The 25942-nt window shown below is 38.8% G+C and overlaps 2 protein-coding genes across 4 annotated transcripts; both read left to right on the top strand.

The window, feature by feature from the left end:
* Positions 1-1450: 1450 nt before the first annotated feature.
* Positions 1451-9776, top strand: LOC103471037 (cilia- and flagella-associated protein 100). Of its 2 annotated transcripts, none has more exons than XM_081611679.1 (17): positions 1451-1521; positions 1848-1940; positions 2766-2828; positions 2913-2975; positions 3072-3169; positions 3336-3549; positions 4759-4823; positions 5116-5279; positions 5372-5452; positions 5772-5938; positions 6055-6091; positions 6762-6798; positions 6880-7034; positions 7831-7960; positions 8758-8960; positions 9044-9137; positions 9244-9776. In XM_081611679.1, the coding sequence occupies exons 3-17, from the start codon at positions 2810-2812 to the stop codon at positions 9367-9369; spliced, it is 1653 nt and encodes a 550-aa protein (XP_081467805.1). In that variant the 5' UTR covers positions 1451-1521; positions 1848-1940; positions 2766-2809; the 3' UTR covers positions 9370-9776. The 2 variants fall into 2 exon arrangements, with proteins under 2 accessions (XP_081467805.1, XP_008418038.1); XM_008419816.3 differs by having other exon boundaries at positions 2766-2839.
* Positions 9777-11167: 1391 nt separating this feature from the next.
* Positions 11168-22072, top strand: ap1ar (adaptor related protein complex 1 associated regulatory protein). Of its 2 annotated transcripts, XM_008419813.3 has the most exons (10): positions 11172-11436; positions 12163-12211; positions 12313-12339; positions 13315-13340; positions 13439-13535; positions 13711-13809; positions 16742-16803; positions 17372-17445; positions 17565-17687; positions 18778-22072. In XM_008419813.3, the coding sequence occupies exons 1-10, from the start codon at positions 11366-11368 to the stop codon at positions 19047-19049; spliced, it is 900 nt and encodes a 299-aa protein (XP_008418035.1). In that variant the 5' UTR covers positions 11172-11365; the 3' UTR covers positions 19050-22072. The 2 variants fall into 2 exon arrangements, with proteins under 2 accessions (XP_008418036.1, XP_008418035.1); XM_008419814.3 differs by lacking the exon at positions 13711-13809 and having other exon boundaries at positions 11168-11436.
* Positions 22073-25942: the final 3870 nt, after the last annotated feature.

The following is a 25942-nucleotide window of genomic DNA, read 5'->3' as shown; positions in this document are numbered from 1 at the left end:
TTGTGGTTACATAGTGTGATCAAAATGAAACCAGTAGCTGTTGGTTATGGAAGGAGAAGCTTTCTATGCGTATATGACAAACAGTGCTGCTGCTGCTGCTGCTCTACGAATGCTGTCTGAGTTTGAAAATCTCAAGCAGCTCAGTCTGCCTCAACAGCTGCCTGACAGCATGGCAGCTCTGACTCGGCTCTCATGTTTGTTTCATGACAGCAGACCAGATTTATTCTTCTCTCTTCAGCCCGCCTTTAACCCAGTACAAAACCCGGACCGGGTGAGGAGGGTACGGGGAGGGGAAAGTGCCAAAACCTGATAATTTGTAATTGACTCTTGAGCTGACCCAGAGAAAATATGCCACTTGAATAATCCATTCTTCTGTTTCTCCTGTCATTTCAGCATGTTTTTTAAAAAATATATATATATATTACAAGAGTTGGCAGGCAGATAATTGCTTAAAGAAAAGCATATTATGGCTGATTGTTTACATCTTATATAATCTCAAATATCCATGAGCAGAGGAAGAACAATCTGTAATCCTCAAACAGCTGACGCATTGCTGTAAAAGACGCTGGCTGCATTTATGTCATTTCCGTAGATTATCAATTGTTTATCTTTATTGCAGAACAATGACAGCGCTGGAAAAAAATTGCTTGCTGATAAAAGGTATTCAAAAGCAGAACATGGTTGAATTTCACTGTCCTAAAAAAGAAAAAAAAAATGTGTGAAGGGAATCTTCAGATTCAGTTTCCTACATATGAATGTTTTCTTACACAACAACGTGGCCTTTTGCTGGCGCGTGAGCAAACGCTCGCCCAATTGTGTGTGTTTGTGTGTATGTGTATGTGTGTGTGTGACTGAGTGATACTTTAACCCGACAATCTGACAGCGGGATTTCCTACAAGCAACTGTAGTGCGTGGGCTGCTATGTTGAGCAGAGATGCATGGGGTCATGTGTGGATGCGTGGGATGCAATGTACAGTATGGTGTTCTAAGTATATTCACTGGCACACAGCATAGACTAAGACAAGTGTTGGTGATCAACACATTGAAGGAAGCGAGAACTGTTTCAGATTCTGCTTATATAAAGAACATGCCGGTGTGTCCTGGTAGCAATGAGGTTTTTAATCTGGAATGTGCCTGGAAGCAGTGACTCTGTACACACCGCGGAGATTATTTTAAGTTTTGCTGCAGTTTGAATGTGATGGTTGGCTGCCATCTAGTGGAGAGAGCGTGGTCCTCAAATGGCGAGCTTCAAAGTTTACATTTCTAATTGCTGTATTTTAAAGAAATGGCACCAAAGAGGATGGTGTTTTCCACTGATGCCAAGTTCGTTCAATTAACTTTGTTAGACTTTCATTTGACAGTTTTAGAGCTGCAGAAAACATGGAGGTAATTGGCAAAAATTCCCAAGGGACTGCAAAGGCAGCAGTTGCTATGACAACGGTACACAAAGTCTATCTTAAGCTCAATCTAGGTGTTGAATTTCTTCTCCTTTTTGTTTCTTTACTTAGGAGCAGCGTTATGGTGGGTTTTCTATTTATTAACAACAAATTAAAGTAGTGTTTGAAGTAACTTTCATCAATATATGCAGAATAGCAGTTCTTCTTGTTGGTTTTTATCGAGACATCTTTTTCGTCTGACTTCACAAGCAAGCAGCATTTTTCTTAGACATTTTTTTCCTTTTTTTGTTACCCAAAGAAAGAAACGTAACAAGATAAAAGTTTAGCAGTATTTTTCAAGTTATGAACGTTTATATCAGGGATTTAAAGCATTTTCTTTCTTATTTGTAAGTAATAATAATAAGGTTGTATTTTACAAGCTTATTCCATTTGGTTTGTCTTGTTCTGAAGTCACAGAAAACACGGAAGTAGTACGAAAGAGACCACAAAGGCACCGGTTGCCATGCCAACAGAACACAAGTCCTTCTAGAATCTTCAAGATAGGTGAATTCTTCGGTTTTTAAGTCATTAAAATCAACCCGGTCACGTGGTAGGATGGCTTTTTGTTATTCCCATCAAGCGTGTGACGTGTTCTTAATCTTGAACAGCAAACTATTTCTGTTTGTTCTTCAAGAAAAAACGAGAAAGAAAAGCTTAATTTAGGCTAGGCTGGCAAAGCCTGTATTTATCTTGTACTGTTAGCTGTTTTCTAAGTTGTTTTAGGCAAGAAACGATATAAATCTACTTCAAATGGCTAGCTATTTGATTTTTTTCTGTTTTGCTTTTTGTCACATTTAAATGCTCTAGTCATATAACTGATTTAAAGTTTTCAAACAATATTTCTTTTTAGGGGGGGAAACATGTGAAAATTGATTGCCATAATGAATTAATCGAGGTTTACTTGTGGTTAACAAACATTTTAGGAAAAACCAAGTTCAGCTTTCACTAACTACACCTTGGCCTGAATAATACTAGACCTGTTGAATAAAAATAATTTGGAAATTTAAGAATGGATGAGAAATATAATCATTGACTTATTTATCATTCAGGAAACAATATGTCAAAACCCCTGGGACTTGAGTGAGCCACAGTGAGAGTTATTTTTTAGATTTAAGATGAAAATATTTAAATATAAGTTATTCTTATCGGGCATCCATCTGCTTTGCAACCCAAAAACAGCAAATAAGTAGGCTACAGGGATGCAAACCTTAAAGAAAAATGTATACAAACAACATCAATACAAAACAATCTCAATAATGCTTTTATTAATACCAATACTTGACCTTTGATTTTTCTATCTTTTGTCTTATATGTCTTTTTTTACTGCAGAATTAAGGGGTGAGCTGGTGTGGCTCTGGACAGCAGAAATAAAAATGTCTTCACTGCATCCCTGTACGTTTCTGGTAGGATGCTAAGCATTCACACTTACAGTATACCAGCACACCCTCTGTACCGTTGCAACATTTGTGTTTTCAGCTTACGGAGCAGACAGGGCTTTGGTTTCAGAGGCTGATGTTGCTGCCAAATTACAAAAAGCAGGTATAAAATAACAAATCTCTCCAGTGAAAAAAAGTGAGATAATTAAACTCCTGTTAGCATATGTATTCTTTTTTTTTTCTTCATTCCTGTGTGCAGAAATGAGGAGGAGGAGGGCACAGCAGAGCCCATATAAAGTGCCAAACAACAAGACCGTTTTTGCACTGAGTGCAGAGGAAGCGGCAAACCGTAGAGAGGTCTGTGTGTGCTTCGTCACAAATTGCAACTTTCCCTCTTCTCTGCTGTGCTCCTGCACTTCCACGTTCGCGGCAAAAAAAATTATTTAGTCGTGTCGAAGTCAAGCTTCTCTCCCCCTTAACCCTATTTTCTTAATTTTTTTAATTTATTTTCTTTGGTGCTCAGGAGATGCGAAAATTTCTGGCGCTGCCAATTGAAGAAAAGGCAACCCACGCTGCAAGAGCGCTGGCCAAGCTGAAGAATGAGCTGGTGGGAGAACTGGAGGAGGGGGAGGAGGAAAACGAGAAGAAGAAAAGTCTGAAGCAAATCAGGAGTAAAGCAGCTTTCCCTAAACAAACGCGGAGCACACACGAGCTGAAAATCACCACGGCGAAAGGAGGTAGCGCGAGGAAAGGGTGGAGAAGTTCAGCTTTTGTACAATGTTAATCACTGAGCGTATCTATTGATGCCCATGATAAAATTGTGTAAAGAGCCTTAAAAAAAATTTAAAAAGAAAAAGTATTCCTTTTATGGCGGTAGCGTAATCTTTCATGGAAAATTTGAGGAAAAGCCTGAGTTTTATTCAGTGGGGGAAAAAAATCCACGTCATGAAACGTTTGTTTCTAACAAAACAACAACCTGTGGCGCGATTACTGGAACATTAGCAATATAACGACTCAGTTATATGATAAATGTAAATCGCGTTTGTCATCGTCACATTTCAGCCAATAGACAATTCAAAGTACTTTTCATGATAATAGCATAAAACGTTACACAGCAGTGTCATAATGAAGAGGGGGGGAAAAGTGGAAATATGGACTAAAATTAAAGATGTTCCAGTTATTATTAACCAGAAGCAATTCTAAACTAATAGGTTTTGATTTAAAGGAACTCAGTGTTCTGGTTGTTTGAGAGTTTTCTGGAAGTTTGCTCCAGATTAGAGGAGCAGAAAAACTCCATGTTTGGTTCTGATTCTAGACCTGAACCAACATCAGCAGAGCTGTAATGTATTTTGGTGCTAAGCTAAGATCTTGTTGGGACATCAGTTCTAGTTTTAACTCGTGTTTCTGAAAGGTTTGAGTCCATCATTACTACTGATCAGATTTCATTCCTGATCAGTAGCTTCTGGCTATAATAGCTGGAAGCTACTGATCGTTCCTCATTAGGTCCAAAAATAACGACTTCGTTCGGTTTAGGTTTTTTTGTTTAGCAGAAGAAAGTTATGCATTGATTTGTTCGAAACAAATTCTGAGTGCTTTAATGGGTTCACAGTTACCTGGTGATGTGGTAATGTAGAGCTAGTCGGAGCGTGTGGACGTTAAACAAGATAGAGCCTTGAGGAACACCCCACATGTGACTGAAGTGCTTTTTAGCTATTTTTCTTCCGCTCGAGAAGGCTGGGCAGAAAAAAAAAACATTCATAAGGATATGTGACTGGGGAAATCAAGAGAGAGAAAGAGAAGTGGTCAAAGACCCACCTCTCAAGTCTTTGTTAAGGAGCTTGTTATGCATTTTTACTGTGGGTGTCAACAAATTTGTCCACATTTGTCAAAAATGCCATTTGTGACTTTGTGCAAAACTCAGCTGTCATGTTTTTCTCCCTCAACAGAGAAACTCACAAAAGAAAGCAGACATGAATTACTCCTCATGGAACGGCAACAAGCAGTCTTGGAGGTGAATTGTTTAGACAGTGGAAAAGGATTTGGACTCGCAGTCGGAGTCTGTCTAATCCTAGCGCCAAACAGAAACCATTCCTACTTTAGTTTTAATTAAGGGAACATTCTAAAGTAAACAGTGAAATCTCAAGAAGGCTACAGATTTGCCTTGAAATGTTTCCTATAAATGAGACGAGAGAATCAAAGGTTATGGCTTCACTTACAGAAAACAGATTCTCCGAATTCCAAGAGAATAATAGAGGCAGGTTGTAATATGTCTTCCTTATCTTTTGGGGTTTTTTTTTTTTTAGTTGTCTCAGATGACTAAACGTTCTGAGATCCTGAAGATGGAGAAGGCTGTTGCAAAAGAAGAAAGAAAGCTGAAGCAACTTGAGAAGCTCATCGAAAGGGACAACCAAAAGTTTGAAGAGTTCCTCAGGGAGAATGAGAGGAAGTCAGTGGAAGCCAGAGCTCTGTGGGTGTAACTGTGAACGTCTTCACTTTGGGACAACAGGATGTTGCTTTAGGATATCGCTCTAACCAACACGCGCATCTGTATGCTTCCAGTTTTGAACGGGAGGAAAAATCAAAACAGGAGAAGAATGCCGCGATCAAGAAGCTGACCGCTGAGATGAGGACCATTCAAAGGTAGCTGTGTCACATTTTGATACTTCACCTCTGACCTGCTTCTCTCCACCTGCTGAAGTAAAGCATGAACAGTGTTAGTTTTGTTCATGTGTGAAAAACAAAACAAACAGTGTTAAGGAGGGGAAACACAAATCCACCACACACTTTTTAGATGTCTAGCTTATGGTTATGAAGTGGCGAAATATGAAAAAGTCCTTAGAGTACAAACACTTGTACGTTATCTGACATTATTCAGTGCGCGGAAGTATCCGAGAGGTGACAAAACTGCAACTAAAAGTCTGTATTGTGTTTTTTAAAAATTATTATTACTATTTCACAGTGAACTTGAGAAGTATGAAGACGCTCTGACAGACTACCTGAAGTACAAGGACTTCCTGTTCAGACTTTCTCCTCCAGAGTGGCAGGATGAGAAGAAGAGCAAAGACTCAAAGGTTAAATCGTCGTCCGAACAGAATGACGGACAGGAAGTGGAACCTTCTGAGACGGGTATTTGGAATAACAATTTAGCGTTGCTCTGGTTGATTGCTTATTTAATCGCGAGATGCATTTTGCTGTTTAAAAGCAATCATTTATTTGTGTGTTTCCTGTTTGCCTATCTGCAGGTTTGGAGAGGAAGCTTCCCCCTGTCAGAGTGACCAGGTTGTCCTCTGCTCAAAGTGACACACTGCAAGAGCACTTACACACACTTCTAACCATCTGCGCTCTCTGCCATACACCAGAACATCTTAATTTTTTTCATATTTTCCATATAACACTCAATGGATGTATTCAAGTTTTCACTGTTGCACACGGCAAGATGTCTGCGTGTCCTTAAAGAGTCTTTGAAAAAGTCTTAAATTCATGTGGCTAACATGAAGGCCTTAAAATGCCTTAGATAGGTTTTTAAAATGTAAGTTGGCCTTAAATATGCTGAATTTTGTTAAATTACAGAATAACTGATCAAATACTGGAGTGTGTCCTGAGTGTTATTGGCTGGAAAAAGATTTCTGCAATAAATCGGTGAAAAGTTAACAAATTGCACTGGGAAGTAAAAGTGGGGCAAATTTACTTGTGCTGATTGTGGAGCAACAGAATCTTAAATCAGATTTTATTTAACTACATATATATTTATTAAACATTGGCTGTAAGTTTAACACAAACATTGTATCTATAGATATGTTTACCATTACCCAAATTTACAATTAAAACTGTTTACGATAACAGATGAATTCTGGACACTTGTTTTCTTGTGTGCAGCTCCCTCTTGTGGTAAAAAATTGGGAATGATTTATGAAATGTATTCATTTAAAAATGTCTTTATATATTTCAGAGAGAAAACATGTTCACCGGATTCTGACAGTTTAGAGGTCAGTTTCCCCTCACCAGAACGTCTTACCTTTGGAGTGTTTATCTGCAGTTTTCACCTTTGACGTCTCTCCACCATTCAGGATAAGCCAGAGCTTTATTTCACCGATCCCCAGCAGCTACTGGACCTGATGTCAGAGCTGACGGAGCAGAACCTGTCCCTGATTCAGAACTCTGCGAGGGCAGGGGAGGCGCTGGAGAAACTCCGGCAGACCGTGGACACGACCAGGAGGAAGATGTAAGTGGTGCACTCAGTAGCCTGCACCTTTTTCTCTTCTTATCCAGCGTCATTTAAACCCGTGGTGTCAAACTCATTTTCGTTTTGGGCCAAATCAAGATCATGAATGCTCTTAAAGGGCTGGTTGTGCCAGAATGCATTGATAAAACCTGCTCACAAACTGTTAAAATATCAATAAATCCGTAAAACTAAATAATATTATTGAACATCTTTCCAGTCCTTCCAGGATTTAGTGATTCTATTTTTTAATTTTTTTCCAATAAAAGTCAAAGGGTTTGTAATACTAATTTGGAAATATTTGCGCTTATCTATGACTGTAAATGCAACTTTTATAGCTCTCTGTATGGATCGCGGACTATAATCTGACATCAATGAAAGTTGAGGCAGCTGTTCAGTTCAAGTAAGAGTTTTTGACAATTTTTGAGAAAAATCTGCAATAAACTCAATTATTAGCTCAATTTGCTGATTTTGTGTGAATTTCCACGATAATTCTCAAGGAACTGGAGGGACTGATTGATATAATTTGGCAGTAAACAGATAAAAACTGCATTGATTTGATTGATAACATAATGTTTAAGCACATTTAGTGTTTAATCTGGAATCTAGAGGGTCACATAAAAAGCTGTGGCGGGCCAGATTTGGCCCACGGACCTTGAGTTTGACACCTGTGATTTAAACCATTCACTAAGTTTAGATTGCTGTGTGTGTGTGTGTGTGTGTGTGTGTGTGTGTGTGTGTGTGTGTGTGTGTGTGTGTGTGTGTGTGTGTGTGTGTGTGTGTGTGTGTGTGTGTGAAGTGAAAACGAGGAGGAGAAGATAGCCCTGCAGATTAAAGAGCTGAACCAGAAACTCGACAAAGAGAAGGCGAGAGGCGCGAAGCTCGAACAGATGGTCCAGCTTCATGTTTCACTGAGCTCACAGGACCAAGTAAGGACACTAAATATGCATATCTGACCCCTTTTCTGGAGAGTCTGCACTCATATTTGCATGCATATTTCAGAGTGATAGAGCTGTGAAGAGTGAGAAAGTACCAAAAAGAAAATGGAACAGGGGAATTTTCTGTTCTGTATTAGGGTGTTCACTGTAGGGGGAAAATAATAATTTCTTCTTTCTGTAGGTTTGATCCAGAGTAGTTGTAAAATTCAGCGAAATCCAGGAAAACTACAAATTTTGCATATAGCAATTTGTCGTCTCTTGTTCTCCTTGGACACAGCTGACAGGTTTTTAGTATCACATGTAGGATTAAATTGTCTTCCAACATCTGCTTGTAACTTTTTTTTTTTTTACAAATGTACACAGGAGTATTCATCTTGGTCAGAAACCTTTGCGAAGAGCCATGTTTAATTCATTGAGAAAACTCTTCGTTTTTTATAAATATTTACTACTTAATACTTTGTAATTTGTCTTATTTCAAGTGCATTAAAATATTTGCATCAGAAATTAGACCAAAAAATACTTTGTAAGATTTTGTGTTTTTGTAGTGAAAGAAAGCACATATTTCCTAATAAGAAGTAAAATAAATCTAAAAATACTTGAACTCTTTGGTCATTTTGTTGTGGAACTTTTATGCAATTGACTGAATGAAAAACATGAGCAATCGTCTGCAGTTTCATCATACTCTGAAAACACTGAGCTACTAAAATTACCAGTTGTTTGTCGTTGGCGGAACATTTAAATATTTAAACTCTTGGTGTTTTTCTTTTCTTTTCTTTTTTTATTTCCAGGACGAAATGTTGCATGCCCTCGATGAAAAGGTGACAGAGGTTTACAGCGCCTGTGTGGAAAACAGGATCACCGACCTCAGCACCTTGCAGAAGGTGGCAAAAATCGAGAGTCGCGTTTTCTCGCTGCTGCAGAGCCTGGAAGGCATGCCAGTAGAGAGACTGGCGGTGGTTAAGAAGGTCAAGGACAGCGAGAAGAGGAGCAGGTATGACTGGGAATATGAGGTGTAATGAAACGGGCAAGACGAGGGTTTATTCAGCCCCTCTGTCCTCATACTGTGATACTCAGGATGCGTGAGGAAAAGCTGATGGAGCAGAGAGAGAAACAAAAGGAACGGATGAGGAGGTATCTGGAGAGATCCTTGGCTGACTCCAAGAAAATTGTACGTCTGGTTCCTCTAATTAGTCAGAGTATTACTGCAGCGACATAGAAATCCTTTGAGAGACAGAGACAGATGGAGTCACGTTTTTTTTTTCTTTTTCCCCCAGAGTGGGAAGAAGCTCATGCCTAGATGCATGCCTGCTGTGAAGAAAGTCGAGGTCGCCGATGTGGACAACAAGCCCGCTGAGGACGACATCAACGATTACCTCTTTGGCTTGGATGACACGGAGTGACAAAAGCAACAGGAAGTGATGCGGAGGAATTATTTTTACAGCACCTGAGAAAGAATGTATTTTTTTTTTTCTTTTTTTTTAAGAAAGTGATACTGACTGTTGGATTCTTTTAATGTTTTATATCTTACAAATCTATCCTTTAATGTTAGGATTTTACTTTTGGTGCCAAACATTAAGGCTTTGTTAGAAAGCAAAAGGTTTAGAAATCATGCTGCATATTATTAGCACTGAGTGTTTATTTAATGCAACACCTCTCTGCAAATTTGTAAGAAATGCTTCTTTTAATTTTACCAAACATTTTACTGTGCTATCACAAACCAACAGGTCCAGAACAATACACACCAACCATCTGTCATACAAGCAAACACACACAACTATCCTAATTAAACCTATTACATTAAACGATGCATACTGGCTTTTTTTAATAGTCCAAAATAGAACTATCCATCCATTTTTTTTACACCTTTGCCACTAATGGTGTTGGGAGGGTTGCTGACTGTCTCAGTTTGTGTTGCATCCAGTGTCTCACAGGTTGGTTCTTTCTTGAGGACCCAAGGTATGAATTCTGGCTCAATTTTTCTACTTCCTGGCCCCAAATTGTATGTCCAGTTCCCATATGTAATGACATAGTTTTCAAAGTAATCATCTTCCCATCCTGGAGTCTTTCACAGGCTTACGCTTAGATGAGCGTTTCTTCTGCCTTAGTGAGGACCGGTCAACCACTGGAAATGATTCACTGGTCACCAGAAATCATAATTTCAAATACCTTTAAACTTTGAATCCTCAGATAAGTTGAAAGGAAGGCGTCATGAATGTAGAGCAGGAGCATGAAAAGAAGGACATTTAAACTGTTCCTTTTGTTATACAAAAAGCGGTAAAATTATATTTTTAGTAAACAAATTAAATGAATTGCTAAAAAAGGGCAAAGAATATCAGAAATGCATTGAAGCATTGCTGCAAGTTCATATCCCTAGCTCCAACATCAGCGATATTTTTTTACCTGCGGTCAAGACCATTAATCTGTGGTCCCAAATTTTCCTTTAAATTAAAGTTTGCATTTCATTTAAAAGTCAAAGTCCCAGAGACTGGAGCAAGAGAAGAGAGGTGCAGAATCCATGCTGCTTGAAGTATGTATGGAGTTCACACAATCAGTGATGATTTGGGCTGCTATTTTTGAGTTGGTTCTTTTTTTATTAAGTAACACCAACTGCTAGATAAACTCTTGGCTATTGAGAAATGATAACTCTCAATATAGTTTCTCAAACGATATTCAGAAATGTTTCTCAGTATCATTTCTCTGGATGTGTGGACTCTGTTGAAGCTTTAAACTCTACCCAGCATCTAACATTTGCCTGTGATGTACGGGCAAACCTTGTGGAGGCTATGAAGCTTACCAGAAATTGCCAGTGCTGTAAACAACCATTTCAAAGGGAGAAATACAGAGCTGAACCAGCCATGGGATCGTGGGCAACACACGGACTGAAAGGCTTCACACTTCCTCCGTTACCATTGCTGAAACTACAGGCGGACAGATGTCGTTCACAACTTCTCCATCTGTTTTTTGATTGGCCCAGTTGAAATTCTGCTGGAGAAAGTCCATAACAGAATTACTGCATTTTATGAGTGCAGGAATAAGGGAGAGCTGTATGGACATATTAAACCCGGGCCAGGAGAGCGGCGGTGGGGAAGATGGTGTGTTCACATACACCCAGAAAGTATGTAGTTTCGCCCCTGGTAACTGGGTAGAAAATGTAAAGAATCTGGATACCTTAACTTGTTTTTTTGTTGTTGTTGTTTTTTTCTAGGTGGAACAGCAGGTGGTGGTGTTTCCTCCATGCATGGTGAGTTAGCAGCCAGAGAGGAAGGAGGATGAGGAAGTGGTTGGATCAGAGGACTGGACAAGATGATGATGATGTCGCCGCCTGCTGTGATGCACCAGCAGCTTCCAGGAGAGTGCTAGCTGGACCCCCAGACTCCGGTCATTCCTGACAATGAGATGGGTAACTGCTGGGCTTACTGCGTGGGGCTCTTCAGGAGGGAAGCCAACAGGATCCAGAGAGGAGGCGGGTACGTAAAGTGAGGCTAGTAGTTAGCTAGCCGAGCTAACTAGCCTGACAGCATCCCCTGACCTAGTGTATCCGGTTACTGATAACGCAGCTAAGGTTTTTGGTCGATAAGTGACACGGCAGAATGTGGAGGAAGGCTTCAGTGCTGCTCCGTCTGTGTCACCACCGGAAGTAGGACTCGGTTTAACATAAAGGCCGGTCAGTTTGTGCGCTGCTGTTTGTTTGGGGCTTAACCTGCAGCCAGCCAGCCGGTCGGTCTCAGGGGGAATGAAGACCCCACCCCACCTTATTGTTGACAGCTTAGTCACAAATACATTCACGCTAGTCTAGCTTGAAGGCATTCGAACGCGTTCCCTTTCCCAAAGCAATTCTGAACTTTTACATGTTTTTTTGCGCTTTAATTTCGTCTTCAACGCACAAACTGTTTCATTGTGTTGCGTTCAGGCTGCTCTGTCACCAAATTGAGTGTAAATAATAGATGTTTTAGCCCCATGTCGCCTTCTACACAGCTTCCCTCCTACTCATTTGCCCTTCTGTCTCATTATAGAGCTTATATAATTATAGTTTTATGTCATATTCTTGTTTCTGTTGCAAGCCTCTACCTGCAGGTATGATTAGACAGTCATTTAATGAAAGCTTAAAATGACCAAAAATAACTGATTTGTGTTGCAAACCTGTTTGCCTTAGCTTTATCAAAACATGATATATTCCTCTAAATATGTTTCAGGTCAAAATACTTCAGAAGTTCTACTACAGGAGAGCATTACACAATAGAGGTATGAATTATGGACTTGGTTAATTTTGTCCTTTTGAACTGTGAATATTCAACCCAAGTTTACTTTTATTGTCTTTTTTTTTCTTTCTTTCATTTTTCCAGTTTGAAAATCTGGTAGAAAGTGATGAGGTAAGTCAGATTTATTTATTTTTTAATTCTCAGTCTCACAAAAAGTATTCAATGTCCCTTCACATTTTTCACCTCCCAACCACAAACTTTTAATTGTGGAATTTATGATAAACAAACACAAAGTCAATTCAGTTCAAAATCAAAAATTACTTTATCGATCCCAAAGGGAAATTATATGTTGTTGTGACTCAAATTCTTCCGAGAGTTGCTGTAGATGGTGATGACTGCGATCTCCTGTAGCGGTTTGTGTTGCAGCGAATTGGAAGAAGCCTCCGACTGAATACACTCTGAGTTTTTATGACAGTCTCGAAAAGGAGGATGCTCAGAGTCGGCCGTAATTTTTGTGATTTTTATGTGAAGTCCTTGGGGAAACTCTCATGGCTTTCTTACAGTTGTGGTTTTTCTTCTGATTTCCGACTTCCGAACCCAGTTGGTTGCAATTAATTTGGGTACCTGAGAACAAATACATGCTACAGTTTTCGTACTTTTATAAAAGGAAAATTTATATTTGTGTCTGACATAAAATCCCAATAAAATATGTTAATATGTTGTTTTTTTACTCACAGTTTTGCTACTTAGGAAGTAATTTCATTACAACGGAGTGTTTAAATTGAATAAATTATTATAAATTTGGCAAAGACATGTCGTTGCTTGGCTACCGGAGAAAAAAAAAACCTTAAAACTAAAAGTGTGACTACAATCACACATAGATATTACTGGTAGAGGGAAGAAAGAAAGAAGAAAAAAAAAAATCTAGAATAAAAGTACAAATAATAATATATTGATAAATATATATAACTTAGCATTTTCCATACAGGCAGTCTGAGGGGACTTTTACTTTCACATTGTCATTGTTATCCTGATGGTTATTCTCATTTCATAATAAATAAAAGAAAATAACATGAATCCATTTTTTTTTTAAACCAGAGTTTTAAAAGTGACTAAAAATACCGTGACTGTTTGTTTGCGTTTCAGGCTGAGAGCCCAAAGCCCTGTCCGAGGTAAGCAGTCGGGTCCGAATCCCCCCCCCCCCCCCCCCCCCAAAAAAAAGAAATAAAACTCACCAATATTCAAAGTGTGATGTTTTTTTTATTTTCAGGCCCATCAATGAAGATGAGCTCAGTCACCTCAGAGAACACCGCTACGCTGCTATCTCCGACAAACAAGTCCTCATCGACCAAAAGCTACAAGTTGAGGTGAGACATGTTTTATTTCTAGAGAGTTCCAGCTCCCGTTTTTGTTTTTTCTTTGTGCTTTTAGTCTTTGTTTTTGGCTTATTATTTTTATTATTATTATTTGAAGCATCGCTTTGTTTTCTGTTTTGTTAACTTTCTGTTTTGTGTTTGTTTAATTTTGTTTATTTCTGCTCAGTTAGAGGCACAGGAGGAGAAGTTAAGGCTAGAAGAGGAGGCTAGAAATGCCGCCCAGCGCGAGGCCGCCAGGCTGGCTCGTGAACGAAAAATGAAGGAGGTGAGGCGGCACTGAGCGCTCCCTTCTGCTAGTTTACCTTACGGCGTCTCCTCTGACCCGGTGTCCCTCTAGGTGGGCCGTCCTGGCTTTTAAACTCCTCCTTTTCCTTCTCGTTTGTGTGTTGTTCTTTCTTTCTCGTTTTAGCTGAGTGTGTTTTTTCTTTTATCCTCATCAGCCTGTTTATTATGTTGGAGCAGTGAATATTTCTTCTGCATGGTTACAGTTCAGTGCTCCTCAAATAGTTGGTTATAAATAGACAAATGATTCTTGTTAAAGTAATACTTGTTGACAAAGTTCTGTCTAAATGGGAACGTCTGATTCACCATTTTCAGAGTTACATTTGCAGACCTTTTTAAAAGAAATGATGTCCTAAATATGCATCATTTTTGAAAACATCTACAGCTGTTTCTGTCATCTGTCATCTAAACTGCGAGTGAAAACTCGCAGTAAAATCAGACTGATTGGAGAGTCATGGTGGAGGGAGGAGCATCATGGGGGTGGGGTTGCTTTCATGCGCGGCAAAAACACAAAATCTTACCAAGTGGGTTTTTTTGTCTAGTTTTTAGTTCAAATCTCTTAATACACTGTAAATAAAATAAAATTAACTTAAAGTAAATTATTATCAACACATAAGTCAATAATTTCTTAATATTGATGAAATAGTGGAAGGTTATTTCACATGGGGGAAAATATCTTATTACTGAAATAATCTGCCAGTGGAACTGGTATTTCTTTTTTTTAATCAATATTCAGGAATTATTGACTTAAAACACCTTTATCATTCTGGAAAGTTACTTTATATATTTTTTTGTCTTATTTCAAGTGTACTAAGATATTTGAACTGGAAACTAGAAAATAAATACTTGGTCAAATTTTGTGTTTTTGCAGTGTATCTTGCAGTTGATGGGCAAAAACATTGAATTCAGGGCTACGAATGTGATCTACTGGGGTTTACGGTATTATTATACAGTAAATTTGTTGTAAGTAATGATCCAGATACCCTTTGATAAGCAGAGCATTGTCTTTTAGAGTTCAGATTGTTTGTACAGAGTGCATCATTCGACGCTGTTGGTCATAATGTATCTGTTGACCATGATGCATTATTGAAGTGACTGGAGTATTTGACTGGTTTGAGTCTTACCTAAACAACAGGGACTTCTTTGTGTCAGTAGGTAACTTTTCATCAGAACAGACAGAAGTCACATGCGGGGTTCCCCAGGGTTCAGTCCCTGGTGCCTCTCCCTTCTAATATCTACAGGTGGATAAGATTAGTTATACTACACAGATGATACATAGCTCTACATTACGGCGTCACCAGGTGAACACGAACCCATTCAAGGAACAAATCAAAGTGTGGATGCCGTAACTTTCTTCAGCTGAACAGAAACAAAACTGGAGTAATTAATTCTTTTGGCCCTAAAAAGGAGCAGCCAAGAAGTCGATGCACAGCTAGAAATCACTGAACAGACTCTAAATCTGGTTTGGTGTGGTGATGGACTCAAACCTGACCCTTCAGAGTCACATAAAGACAGTTACAAAGTCAGACTTCTATCAGCCGAAACGTGCTGCGAGGATTAAATGACTGATGTCGCAGCAACAGCTAGAGAAACTAATGGCACATTTTGCCTAAAAATTCCCAACAGCTTCAGCTGCTCCTGTTGCTGAAAATGTGCCGCACAAATAAACTTGCTGTACCTTAAGTAATTAAAACTATATATATACACATTTCAAGGTGTCAAATCACAAAATGCTTGGCAATACTCTGAAGCATAAGAGAAATGAAGAAAATGCTGATTTTAAAAATGTATTTTGAAAAGTCCAGAGGGTCCACTGATCTCAAACCAAAGGGAAGAGGGTTCCAGAGTCTCGGAGCCACTGAACACAATGCTGTGTTTTCTTTTGTCTTCGTCTTGTATGGAGAACCGTCAGCAGGTTCCTGGTCACAGGACCTCAGGGGCCTGCCAGGCAACAAGCCCTCAAACCTTGTGACTCTCCATGAGAAGCTCTCCGACTCAGTAGAGGAATATTAAACTGCACTCTAAAATAGATCAGAAGCCATTGTATTCACACCAAAGCTTGAGTCACGGGTGAAAACTTGTAGGATCTTGTCATTTTGAACAACTTGGAACCGTTTGATGTTTAAAGTACTTTGCAATAATTTAGTTGTGATGAAGCAAAAGCACGAGTTGGTAGATGACTGAAAACAAGAACAAACCAAAGGCTTCATATGGGGATCCAAAGTGAAACCAGAAGCAAAGGTTATGCCAAGGTTCCTAACAGAGAGATATCTCAGTGATACGTTTTTCTGGTACAAAGATAATTATTTCAGTTTTGTCTTTTATTCAGTTGAAGAGTCCTATCAGTTTAACAGAGTCTGTGCAACTTAACAGATGGTGGCAAATCGAGGTGTACAACTGAACGTCATCTGCATAGCAGTGATTAGAGACATCTTTTAAAGTTGACTGAATGTCCCCAACGGTGAGCAAATAAAACCCAAAAATAGAGGCTCCAGTACCTTGAGGGTTCACCAAAATGATATATGAATAATTACTTCCACAAATATGTACAAACCACTTCCTGAAACCATCTTTAATGCTGCGGAAATGGGCTTTATTGATTAGTGTAAGCAGGAAATATTTGACTTTGTTAGGAACTGCGCTTGCCAGATTTGCACAAACCTTCATGAAGACGAGCTTAGTGGTGCTGAAGCAGGAAATTTCCTGTCCTTATTTATCTCCCTTACTTTTACAATCTAAAGGTTTTCAGCTTACTTAAAGAATGTGCAAGTTTGTTTGCTTTTTATTCTCCGTCTCTTCTCTGGTGCTGGGGACACATCCGTCTTCATGAGGCCGACATTCTGAAACGTTTTCATGTAAATCCCGCCTCTCCGTTTTACTAACGGCGAGCTATGTGTCTTGTTTTGTATCTCCAGCTGTACGCTCAGAAGACGCGGGGGAAAGCAGACGGCTCGGGCGCCGAGACGCAGCAGAGAAAGTGAGTTTCTCGAAGTTCTGTTTGGGGCACAAATGAGATCGTAAGGTTCTGAAAAGGTTCCCAGGGTGTAACTGACATAGAAGGGGCAATTATCTGTTTCACTTACTGCATGGAAAAGTCCAGACTCGTCTCTTAAAAAAATGTTGGGTTTTTGGGGGTTTTTTTGGAGGGTGGGGTTTTTGTGATTAATTTCACAACTTTTTCCAAGTACACTCCCGATCAAATTTTAATGCTGGTTGGAAATTGGCAAAAATTTACATTTTGCACTGTTCGGTCTTGAGTGTTCTAAGTGAAGCTTCAAAACGCAAAAAAGAAGAAAATGGGAGCGAGTGAGACAAAAACAAAAAAGCAATAATATGCTGAAACTTGACTAATAAACATATTGTAACTAGAACTGTTTGGACTTAAAAGCTGACAAACCTAGCTGTCCACATCTAGTTTCAGCTCTGCAAGAACCAGGTTTAGCAGATTTTTATTTAGGAACATTTGTGTGTGTGTTTTTTTTTTTTTCCTTCTGTGCCATCTTTAAACTCCTGTCGTAGTGATCGTCTGCTTGGCTTTTTTACAGACAAGCCTCTGGGGAGGATTTCGACGTCTACCTGCAGAACGTGAAAGCCCAGTCGGATGCTTTTAGGAGCAACAGTGAGTGACGGGTTTTTGCTGGATTCAAACCTATGCTGTGCTAAAACCAGTTTAAAGCTTTGATTTTTAGAAGAGAAATGTGCTGTTGCACAGCGTAGCCACTGCCTGTGTGTTTGCAGGACTTTCCTCTGAAGCAAACGCAGTGACGCCCAACACGGACTACAGCTGGGATTTCACCACCAAGACTCGCTCCACCAACGACGACGGGACCTCTCTCGATTTAGAGTGGGAGGATGAGGAAGGTAACGGGTCGACTTTTAGTATTTAGTTTCACTTAATCTGCTGTTTTTATCAATGTTTTATGCTGTGAAAGTTTGCTAATTAACAAGATAAATGTGTCTGATTTTAGGTACCATCTAATTAAACTACATTAACATTTGTGGTAGGAGGGTACCAATAATATGTCAAAGACACTGGTGCAAAAATTGGCACTATTAGTGACGTATGGGGTGCTAACCCTAACCCTATTCTCGATTCACAACCATCACCCCGTTGTAGCCAACAGAGCAAACTTTGTTGCTTTTTTATTTAGCGACTTTTCAGACAAAACTATTCGTATCAAAATCGACATGTCAGGCCAGAGAATTGCAACTGATGTAACCCTGATTTGTGATTTTACAACACACCACCATGTGAAAACCTGAAGCCACTAAGTAATTTCTACTGCAGGGTGTCTGCACATCCTTAAAACGTCTTAATTTCATGAAACTTAAATTAAGGCCTTAAAAAGTCTGAAATGACATTTATAAAAGTAACTTGGCCTTTAAAATCACCTTCTTAAAGTAATAGCTGGTCTTTTTTTTTTTTAAAGTGATTTTTTTTCCCCCCCCTTCTTTTTTTTTGCTGAATTGTCTTTTCGAGTGAAAGAGGTGGTGATTCTTTTTTTCTTTTTGCCTAAACATCTTTTGAGAAAAAAGGACATGTGGCAGTATTTTAGAAAGGTGGCAATATGTTAATCAAAGGTTTTAAATATTGTCTTGACCATATTCTGTGTATTTTTTTATTTTTTTTTCTCGTGGGACTTTTCTGTCGGGCAAAAGTTTAAGTCGCACGCATCCTGGAGACAGTTGAGGCTACCGCTAACTAGCTGCTAACATGTCCTTGTTAGCTAGCTAGAGACCTTCTTTTTTTTCCGTCTGTCCTGGATAACTGCACATTTGTTGTCACTTGTCTGGATGGCATCAGTGCATTTCTGGGGAGATATAAGTCTTAAATTCCAATCATAAAGGTCTTAAAAACTCTTAAATTTGAGTTGGTGAAACCTGCAGAAACCCTTCAAAGTAATAAAGACTTGTAGATGTTGGAGTTAAAGACGTCGTCTTCCCTCCACAGGAATCAACCGAACTCTGCCGGCCTGGGAACGGTCTCGGACCGAGGAGGACATCTTGCGGGCGGCCCTGCGGCCAGGCAGCAAACAGGTGACCAGCGGGCCCACCTCGGCCTCCGAGGACTCCAACGCTCTGGAGTGGGAGAACGATTTTGTGAGCACTCACCCGGAGGACGGTGGCGACGCCGAATTCGAAGGGTTCGTCAACCCCGTCCTGGACACCCCCTCAGAGGACGCCTCGGACTCTGGCCTCAGGGCGGAGAACCAGGACAGATAGTGTCCGGCACCAAAGGAGACCTCACCAGCTTTTGCCTCATGAATCCGAAATGTCACTTCGTCGTAATCCGTAAAGAATCTCTGATGCTGGAGAAATTTGGTAATGGATCCAACATGGTAGAGTCTAAAGACAAATTTTTTTTTCTCAAACGTGTTTTCAGTGCCTTCATCTGCTACAATATTTGACCATTGAGCATTGTAACTGTCCTTCCTTTTACCGTTTTAAACATTGTTCAGAAAGTGCTGCTTTCTTTTTTTTTTGATGATGATGATCAGTGCTTGAGTCACCGAACTGAATCCAGATTGTTGGCAGGAAACTTTAACATGACCGCTAACTGTAAAACCAAACAGATGCTTTAGGAGAACAAAGTGTTGGTTTAGCTAACAGAAAGACAAAGTGTCACTTTTACATCTCAGTGTCTGGGGACCAAATGCAGCAATGAGTCCAGGTGAGCGTCACGCAGGTTTTTTTATTATGCATACAAAGGGAATATCTAGAAGTCATAATTTTACCCTCTCAATTTTATCTAATTCAGTAAAACAAAAAAACTGCAGCCTCTATTCTAGCAATACAGTTTAAATCAGATTCACACGGAAAGTATCAGACTAAACCTTTCCTGATTTAGGTAAGTGCAGAATACCAGAATTATTTACAAAAAAATCCCCCAAAAATGTCAAAAAGTTGGGACATAATTTTACTTGGCTTTTAATAAACTGCATGACTTGGGTCAAACCTTTTGTGGCCGTTTCCACAAAATTCCCACAATAGTTTTACTGGAATTCTTGCTCCATTCCTCCTGATAGAACTGGTTGCCATGCCAGCACGTTTACTGTCTTGTCCTTAAGCCGTTTTGTAACTAATCTGGCAGTATGCTTAGGATAATAACTCACTTGCACCTTAACTTTCTCTTCTCTGATGACGAGACGTTGCTTCAGCTTTTCCACATGGATGCTTTTTTTTCCTCACACCTTACCATCTGTTTTGTAAAGCGCACCAGCCCCTCCTGCAGTAAACAAAACCCCACTCACACATGCTTATAAACTTCCCACTTTCCCCTCAAAATTTTATCGGTGATCATTTAGGCCAAAAATACTTGTACCGATTTTCGTTTCATCCCCAGGACATTAAAAACCGGATCCGTTTGTTCCTGTAATTTGTTCCTGAGTGCATTTTGCGAGCTGTACTCTGGGTTTTTCCGTTTGGATTTGGGAGTCGTGGGCTCTTCCTCTCTGCTCTTCCTGTCTGCCTGGCTCTTCAGCAGGTGTCGGTACGCGACTCGTTTGGCTGCAGGCTGTGTCGCTCGGTCACTGGCTTCAGTCAGCATCTTCAGAACGTCCGTTGCTTTTGCCGTGGAGTCGATGTGCATATTTAGTACGAAAACATGTTTCAAGGTATCTGTAGATGCGTATAACTATTTCAACCTATTATTTATCCGGGAAGAAAATCGGTCGAATCAACAGATGTAAAAATCGCTGCACTACAAGGAAGATTGTGTTTTACATCTGACCAAGTACATTTAAAAAAAGACTGGACTGCTCCTGCTACAATGTAGGTAACTGCATTTAGTCACGCTTTCAAATTTATTGGCATTCATTGATTGAAAGGAGTAACAAAAAAATAACAATACGGATGGTTTTGAACTTTATAAATTAGAATTTATTATAATTCTTATATGAAATGTATCACGATAAGCGATACGATAAACGCCCACACCTACTTTCAAAGTGAGTATGCCTCGAGGATTCTTAGATGATTTAACCTACAAATGTTCGTATTTCAGGACAACCTGTGCGCAAAACAATCTGATTGCAGTGCCGTATGGAATCCTGGCAGTTGCATGAATACATCTCTAGAAATTGCAGGACGACGCCCAGATTACACTCAGCACGACAGAACATGGAGGCAGAACCTTACAGATGTCTCAAAGTTCTGAAAAGTAAATCAAAAAGTCAGCAATTTCGATAGACATTTTTAGGGGTTTTTTTCTCGCTCTGTATGCAATCTTTGAGACGCGTTCAGCATCCGTGCGTGCCGCATGTTAGCCAGCTCCAATCAGACACGGTGTACCGACGGTGCATGCGTTCTTCACGAAGAAGAAGCTCTGCTGTTGACTGCGACCTCTAATCAGAAGCTCCGAATGTTGGAACCATCAAATATGAAATTCTGTTCATCTTAAATGTTTTTGTTGTTGTTGCTATTATGGCAGTATATTCTGAAAAATCTGACGCGAAGCAGGATTCTCAAGCTAGCCTCTTTTAAGATGACATCAAAAATCCAAAGAGCAATTTATTAATATCTAATGCCAAAGTGAATTGCAAAATCTACATGGGAAGGCAAATCATTTTTAGAGTGGTGAACATCGAAACTGGACTTAAAACTTCCACTAATCCGATTCCTGTGATGTGTGGGCAGTAGAGGTGCACCGATGCCATTTTTTTTTCTGGCCAATTGTTGATATTTAAAAAGCCGATTTTAACTGATGTCAATTTTCCTTTTTTTTTAAATAAAAAAATTTACTTTTTGTTTTGAAAGTCAATCTCGCACGTAAATATCGGGTTGACCCAACCGGCCGGTCACCCAAAATTAAGGAAGTTTGTGCCCGGTTCATCAGTGCACCCCTAGTTAACAGTAATGCTGTTGGTGTGTCCAAATTTGTTGTAAACAAGTTGGCCAACAAACTGATCATAACTGTTTGTTATATTATCACAAGAGGTTTTGTTTAGTTTTCACTTTGATCACTTTCTTTGCTTGTTTTAGAGGATCTTGAAACCTTAAACTCTCATGTCGACTGGTGGAGAGAGACGATGACCTGGGGAATGTGTAGAAGACACAAGTTTATTTTCAGACTTTTAAAAAAAAATCACATTAATTTACTGTACCATTTAATAATTTCATTTTATGTTTTGTTGTGATTGTTGTTTGAACTTGGTTTAATTCTTGTAAATCGTGTAAAAAAAAAAAAAAAGTATAATTAAACATTCCTTGTCATGATGAGTTGAAGAAAATAAATTCATAGTTTTAAATGTTTGTGTCTATAGTTTCACTGTTTGGCATATTGTTGCAAACCACTGATGTAGTAAATTTCTTAACAGATTTGTTTTTATTCCAGATTCAGCATTCATGTTCTGTCCTATTGTGTTCATATCTTAATTTGATTATATATAATGACGCTTAATGAGTTTTCATCTAATTTGTCTTTTCAGTGTAAGTACTCGAGCTGATTTCCTGCACGTTTTCCACTTTTAAATAATTCTCTCTTTGAAATGGTTGAATACAAGCAGAGCTGAAACGATTAATCGTGATTAATCAATTATTGAAGGAAGTGATCGTCAGCTAATTTAGTCATTTATTAATCGTTAACTGGAGCATACAGTTCTCTGAAAATGAAAAAAGCCATATTCAGGGCACTAAGACAAAGCTGAACAAAAACAAACATTTGAGATAAAAAAAAATCGAAATATGTTCTGGTGAAAAAAAATCCTCAAGTAACGTAGCTTTAGCTATACCTGATTAAAATTCTGTTCTAAAAAATCTCCTATAAAGCACTTTTTGCATCCAATTATTAATAATTTAATCCAAAACTAATCATTGGATCAGGCTGAGGTTTTCACATGTTGATATTGGAAGTATTTTTTTAGCTGCAGATGGATCCTGTGCTACTAATCATCCGCCGTTCGCTACAGGAGCGTGGCGTTATTACATTTTCGGCTGTGAAATGTTAATTTTCTTATTCAAAAGAAGGAATTGTATATTTGTGTACTTCTTATATTGTATAAAATAAGCTCAAGTGTAAATGAGAAATCTGCAGAATTTCCTTTACCCTAATTAATCGATTAATCGACAGAATAATCGGTTACTAGAGTAATCTTTACCTGCAGCCCTGAATAGTATCCTTTAAAATCCTTCCTTGACTCAAACATAGTTAGAGTTGCTCTTTCCAAGGTGATTCCTGCTGGTTTTCCTGCTTGGCAGAGCAGCTCACTAGTAACAACACTCCTACCTTTTCTGTATTGCCTCACTCTTTCTACAGAAGAGCGTTTCTCACTATATTCCTCCAGAAGTGGTCCGGTTGCAAAGCGTGGCTCCACTCAGTGCTTTCTCTAGTTGCAAATTTTCTACCAGGAATTGCTTTGTCGTTCACGAAAAGGCGGGTTGACGCAACTCCTTTGACGACTGGGTAAGCCGCTAACCGTTTGTTCTCTGATTTGTACGGCGGAAAAGCAATTCCACGTAAAAGCAGCAACCTGACCTTAACATGCTGTGTGTCGTTAATGGCTGGTGGAAAAAGCATCACTATGAATTTAAATGCAGGACACAACTTGTGGAGTACATTTGATACAGGAATCTAATGGACACAGGAATGAGTGTGTGTGCTTGTGTGTGTAAACTTTTGTGCACTGTAATTTAATTTGTAAAGTATATGCTTAGAGCATCTATCAATAATGCAGCTGTATGAGGTTCCCATATGGAACAGAAGTGGCTGCAATATAAAAAAATGCACAATATCTTGGGAAAAGTATCTGCACCCTTTGAACTTTTGCACATTGCAACCATAAAGTGTTTATTTATTTCTGTTTATTTTTAGCAGATTCATCTTCTTGTCTGCACCTGTGGCTCGTTGGACCTTCCATAATGTTCCTTAGTAACTGTGGCCTAAAAATAAAAATAATAAAAAAATTCAAGTAACATTTTAAACATAAATCGAAAAACAAATGTTGGTTTAAACATTAAAAATATGGTTTCAGATCAATTTTTTGCATCTTTAGTTGGAAATCATGCTTTGTTTCTTTTTTCTCGTAAATTTTAACATCCCACAGAAGGAAATTAATCCATCTTATTGTCTGTTAAAGTTTTTTTGTTTTTGTTTGTTTTGAAACCTAAGAACAGAAATAACAAGAGTTTTTTTGTGTTTGTTTTAAATGACACATTTTCCGAAGTAGATGTTTATCAAAAAATTTTAAGTGAAGGTTATGTAACATTCTCGGCTTCAAGCAAAACTTATTTAACTGGACTGAGTAGTTTATGTCAAAGCACTCTAATGTGTTTGAATGGTTCAGTCAAAGTCTAGAATTAAATTAAATTGAGAATCTGAGGGAAAAAAAACTTAGTATCTAGTAGTAAATATCAGACTCACAGCTGCAATTTTCAGATTTTCTTTTGTCCAGATTTTTGAAAATCAGACAAATTTTCTCATTCTTCACAAAAAATGCACTCTTTTGTCTAGTTATCACATAAAATTCAAAGACAGCAAACTACAAATTGTGGTTGTAACGAGACGTGTGAGAGTGTGTGAACTTGTGTAATTTATGCACATATTTGAACATCGTTTTATGTTTTGAATCGTGTCTCTCAGTGACAGGTTACCAAGTCACACACATCACTTGGCTCTTTTCTGGACTGCAGCAGCGTGTAAAGTGGAAACGCTTCGCCTGAGCTGCCATCTCTGCCTGGAAGGCCCCGTCTGCTCTCAGTGGCCGTGTGATTAATCAAAAATAGCGAAAGCAGCTGCTCATCCTTTCTTTGAGCAAACTGTTCACTAATCCGCCATTATTCAAATGCTTTAACAAATGACAGACAAGAGTAAAGGGCAAATGAGGCTTTGCAGACAGCCGAGACGATTCCTCCCAGCGGTTTAATTGTCTACCTTCACTATTAAAGGCACTTCATCTGCCTTTCCAAGAAAAATGGATTAAAAGTCTCTTAAATCTGCTCGAAACTCCTACAGAGAACCATGATGTAATTTTTAAAGAAAATGTGTCTTGATGCAAAATTATATGTGAATTTTTGGCTTAAAAAATAATAAAAAGTGATCATGCCATAGCTATATCTTATAGCTCACTTAGGATAAATGTATCTGATCATATAAATGATCTTAATATGTTCTGGAGTTTTCCAGAGACATAATCAGACATGTAAACGGTGCCATTTCCAAAACTTGTTCCTCTTATAGGAGAGTTGGCAAGTGGTCAGGTTGTCCCCGTTTTCATCGTAACTTTTCATTTTATATTTTTGCTTCATTCACTTAAAGATGAATATGAATAGTTCAGATAACGACTAAAAGAAATCACTTAAGAAAAGGAGCAGCATGAAGTGTGAACATTATATCTGGTCCCTATTCACATAGAACAAAAATTAGCTATTCAGCTCAAAAAACTATTGCAAACATACATCATACACACCAAAAATTCACAATTAAACATCTGCTGATTCGGTGTCATATATTTTAGAAGCAGGAAGAGATTTAGATCCTTTTATTGGCTCACTGTCTAGAATCTAGACCAGTGTTTCTCAACTCCTGTCCTCAGCGCCCCCCTGCTCTGCATGTTTTAGATGTGCCTCTATTCCAGAACAGCTGATTCAAATGATTGCATGACCATCAAGTACTGCAGAAGCCTGTTAATCAACCAGAGATACAATTCAGGTGTGTGGCAGAAGGGAAATACCTAAAACATGCAGGACAGGGGGGTGGTGAGGACCAGGGTTGAGAAACACTGATCTAGACTGTTCCATAAACTGACCTCTAATTGACATGCATCTTTCCATCGTCACCATTCTAAATAACTTAAATAAATGATTGAGTAAATCAGAGAAATAAACCTACATCCACAATGTATTTGCTGATATTTATTTAGTACTCTTGATAAGTAACACATTTTACAAGGATAAGTCAGAATCGACAATGGATGGATGGAATATCACATTTAGACAATCAGGGTTAGCTTTCTAATCTTGAATTGGGCCCCCAAATCAAATTCTGCCCATGGCCTCACACAATTTGGTCGCCTCTGTTTAGAAATACTTCCAAAGCGTTCAATAATTGAAACTAAGAATAGAAAATCCATCAGATTCACACAAATTGTTCACTTCAATAAAAGGTCGACGGTTGCCCACTA

Source organism: Poecilia reticulata, chromosome 10, assembly GCF_904066995.2.
Source record: "Poecilia reticulata chromosome 10, P_reticulata-male-v2, whole genome shotgun sequence".
NCBI lineage: Eukaryota > Metazoa > Chordata > Actinopteri > Cyprinodontiformes > Poeciliidae > Poecilia > Poecilia reticulata.
Note: the sequence above shows the minus strand (reverse complement) of the source record. Positions and strands in the feature narration are given on the sequence as shown.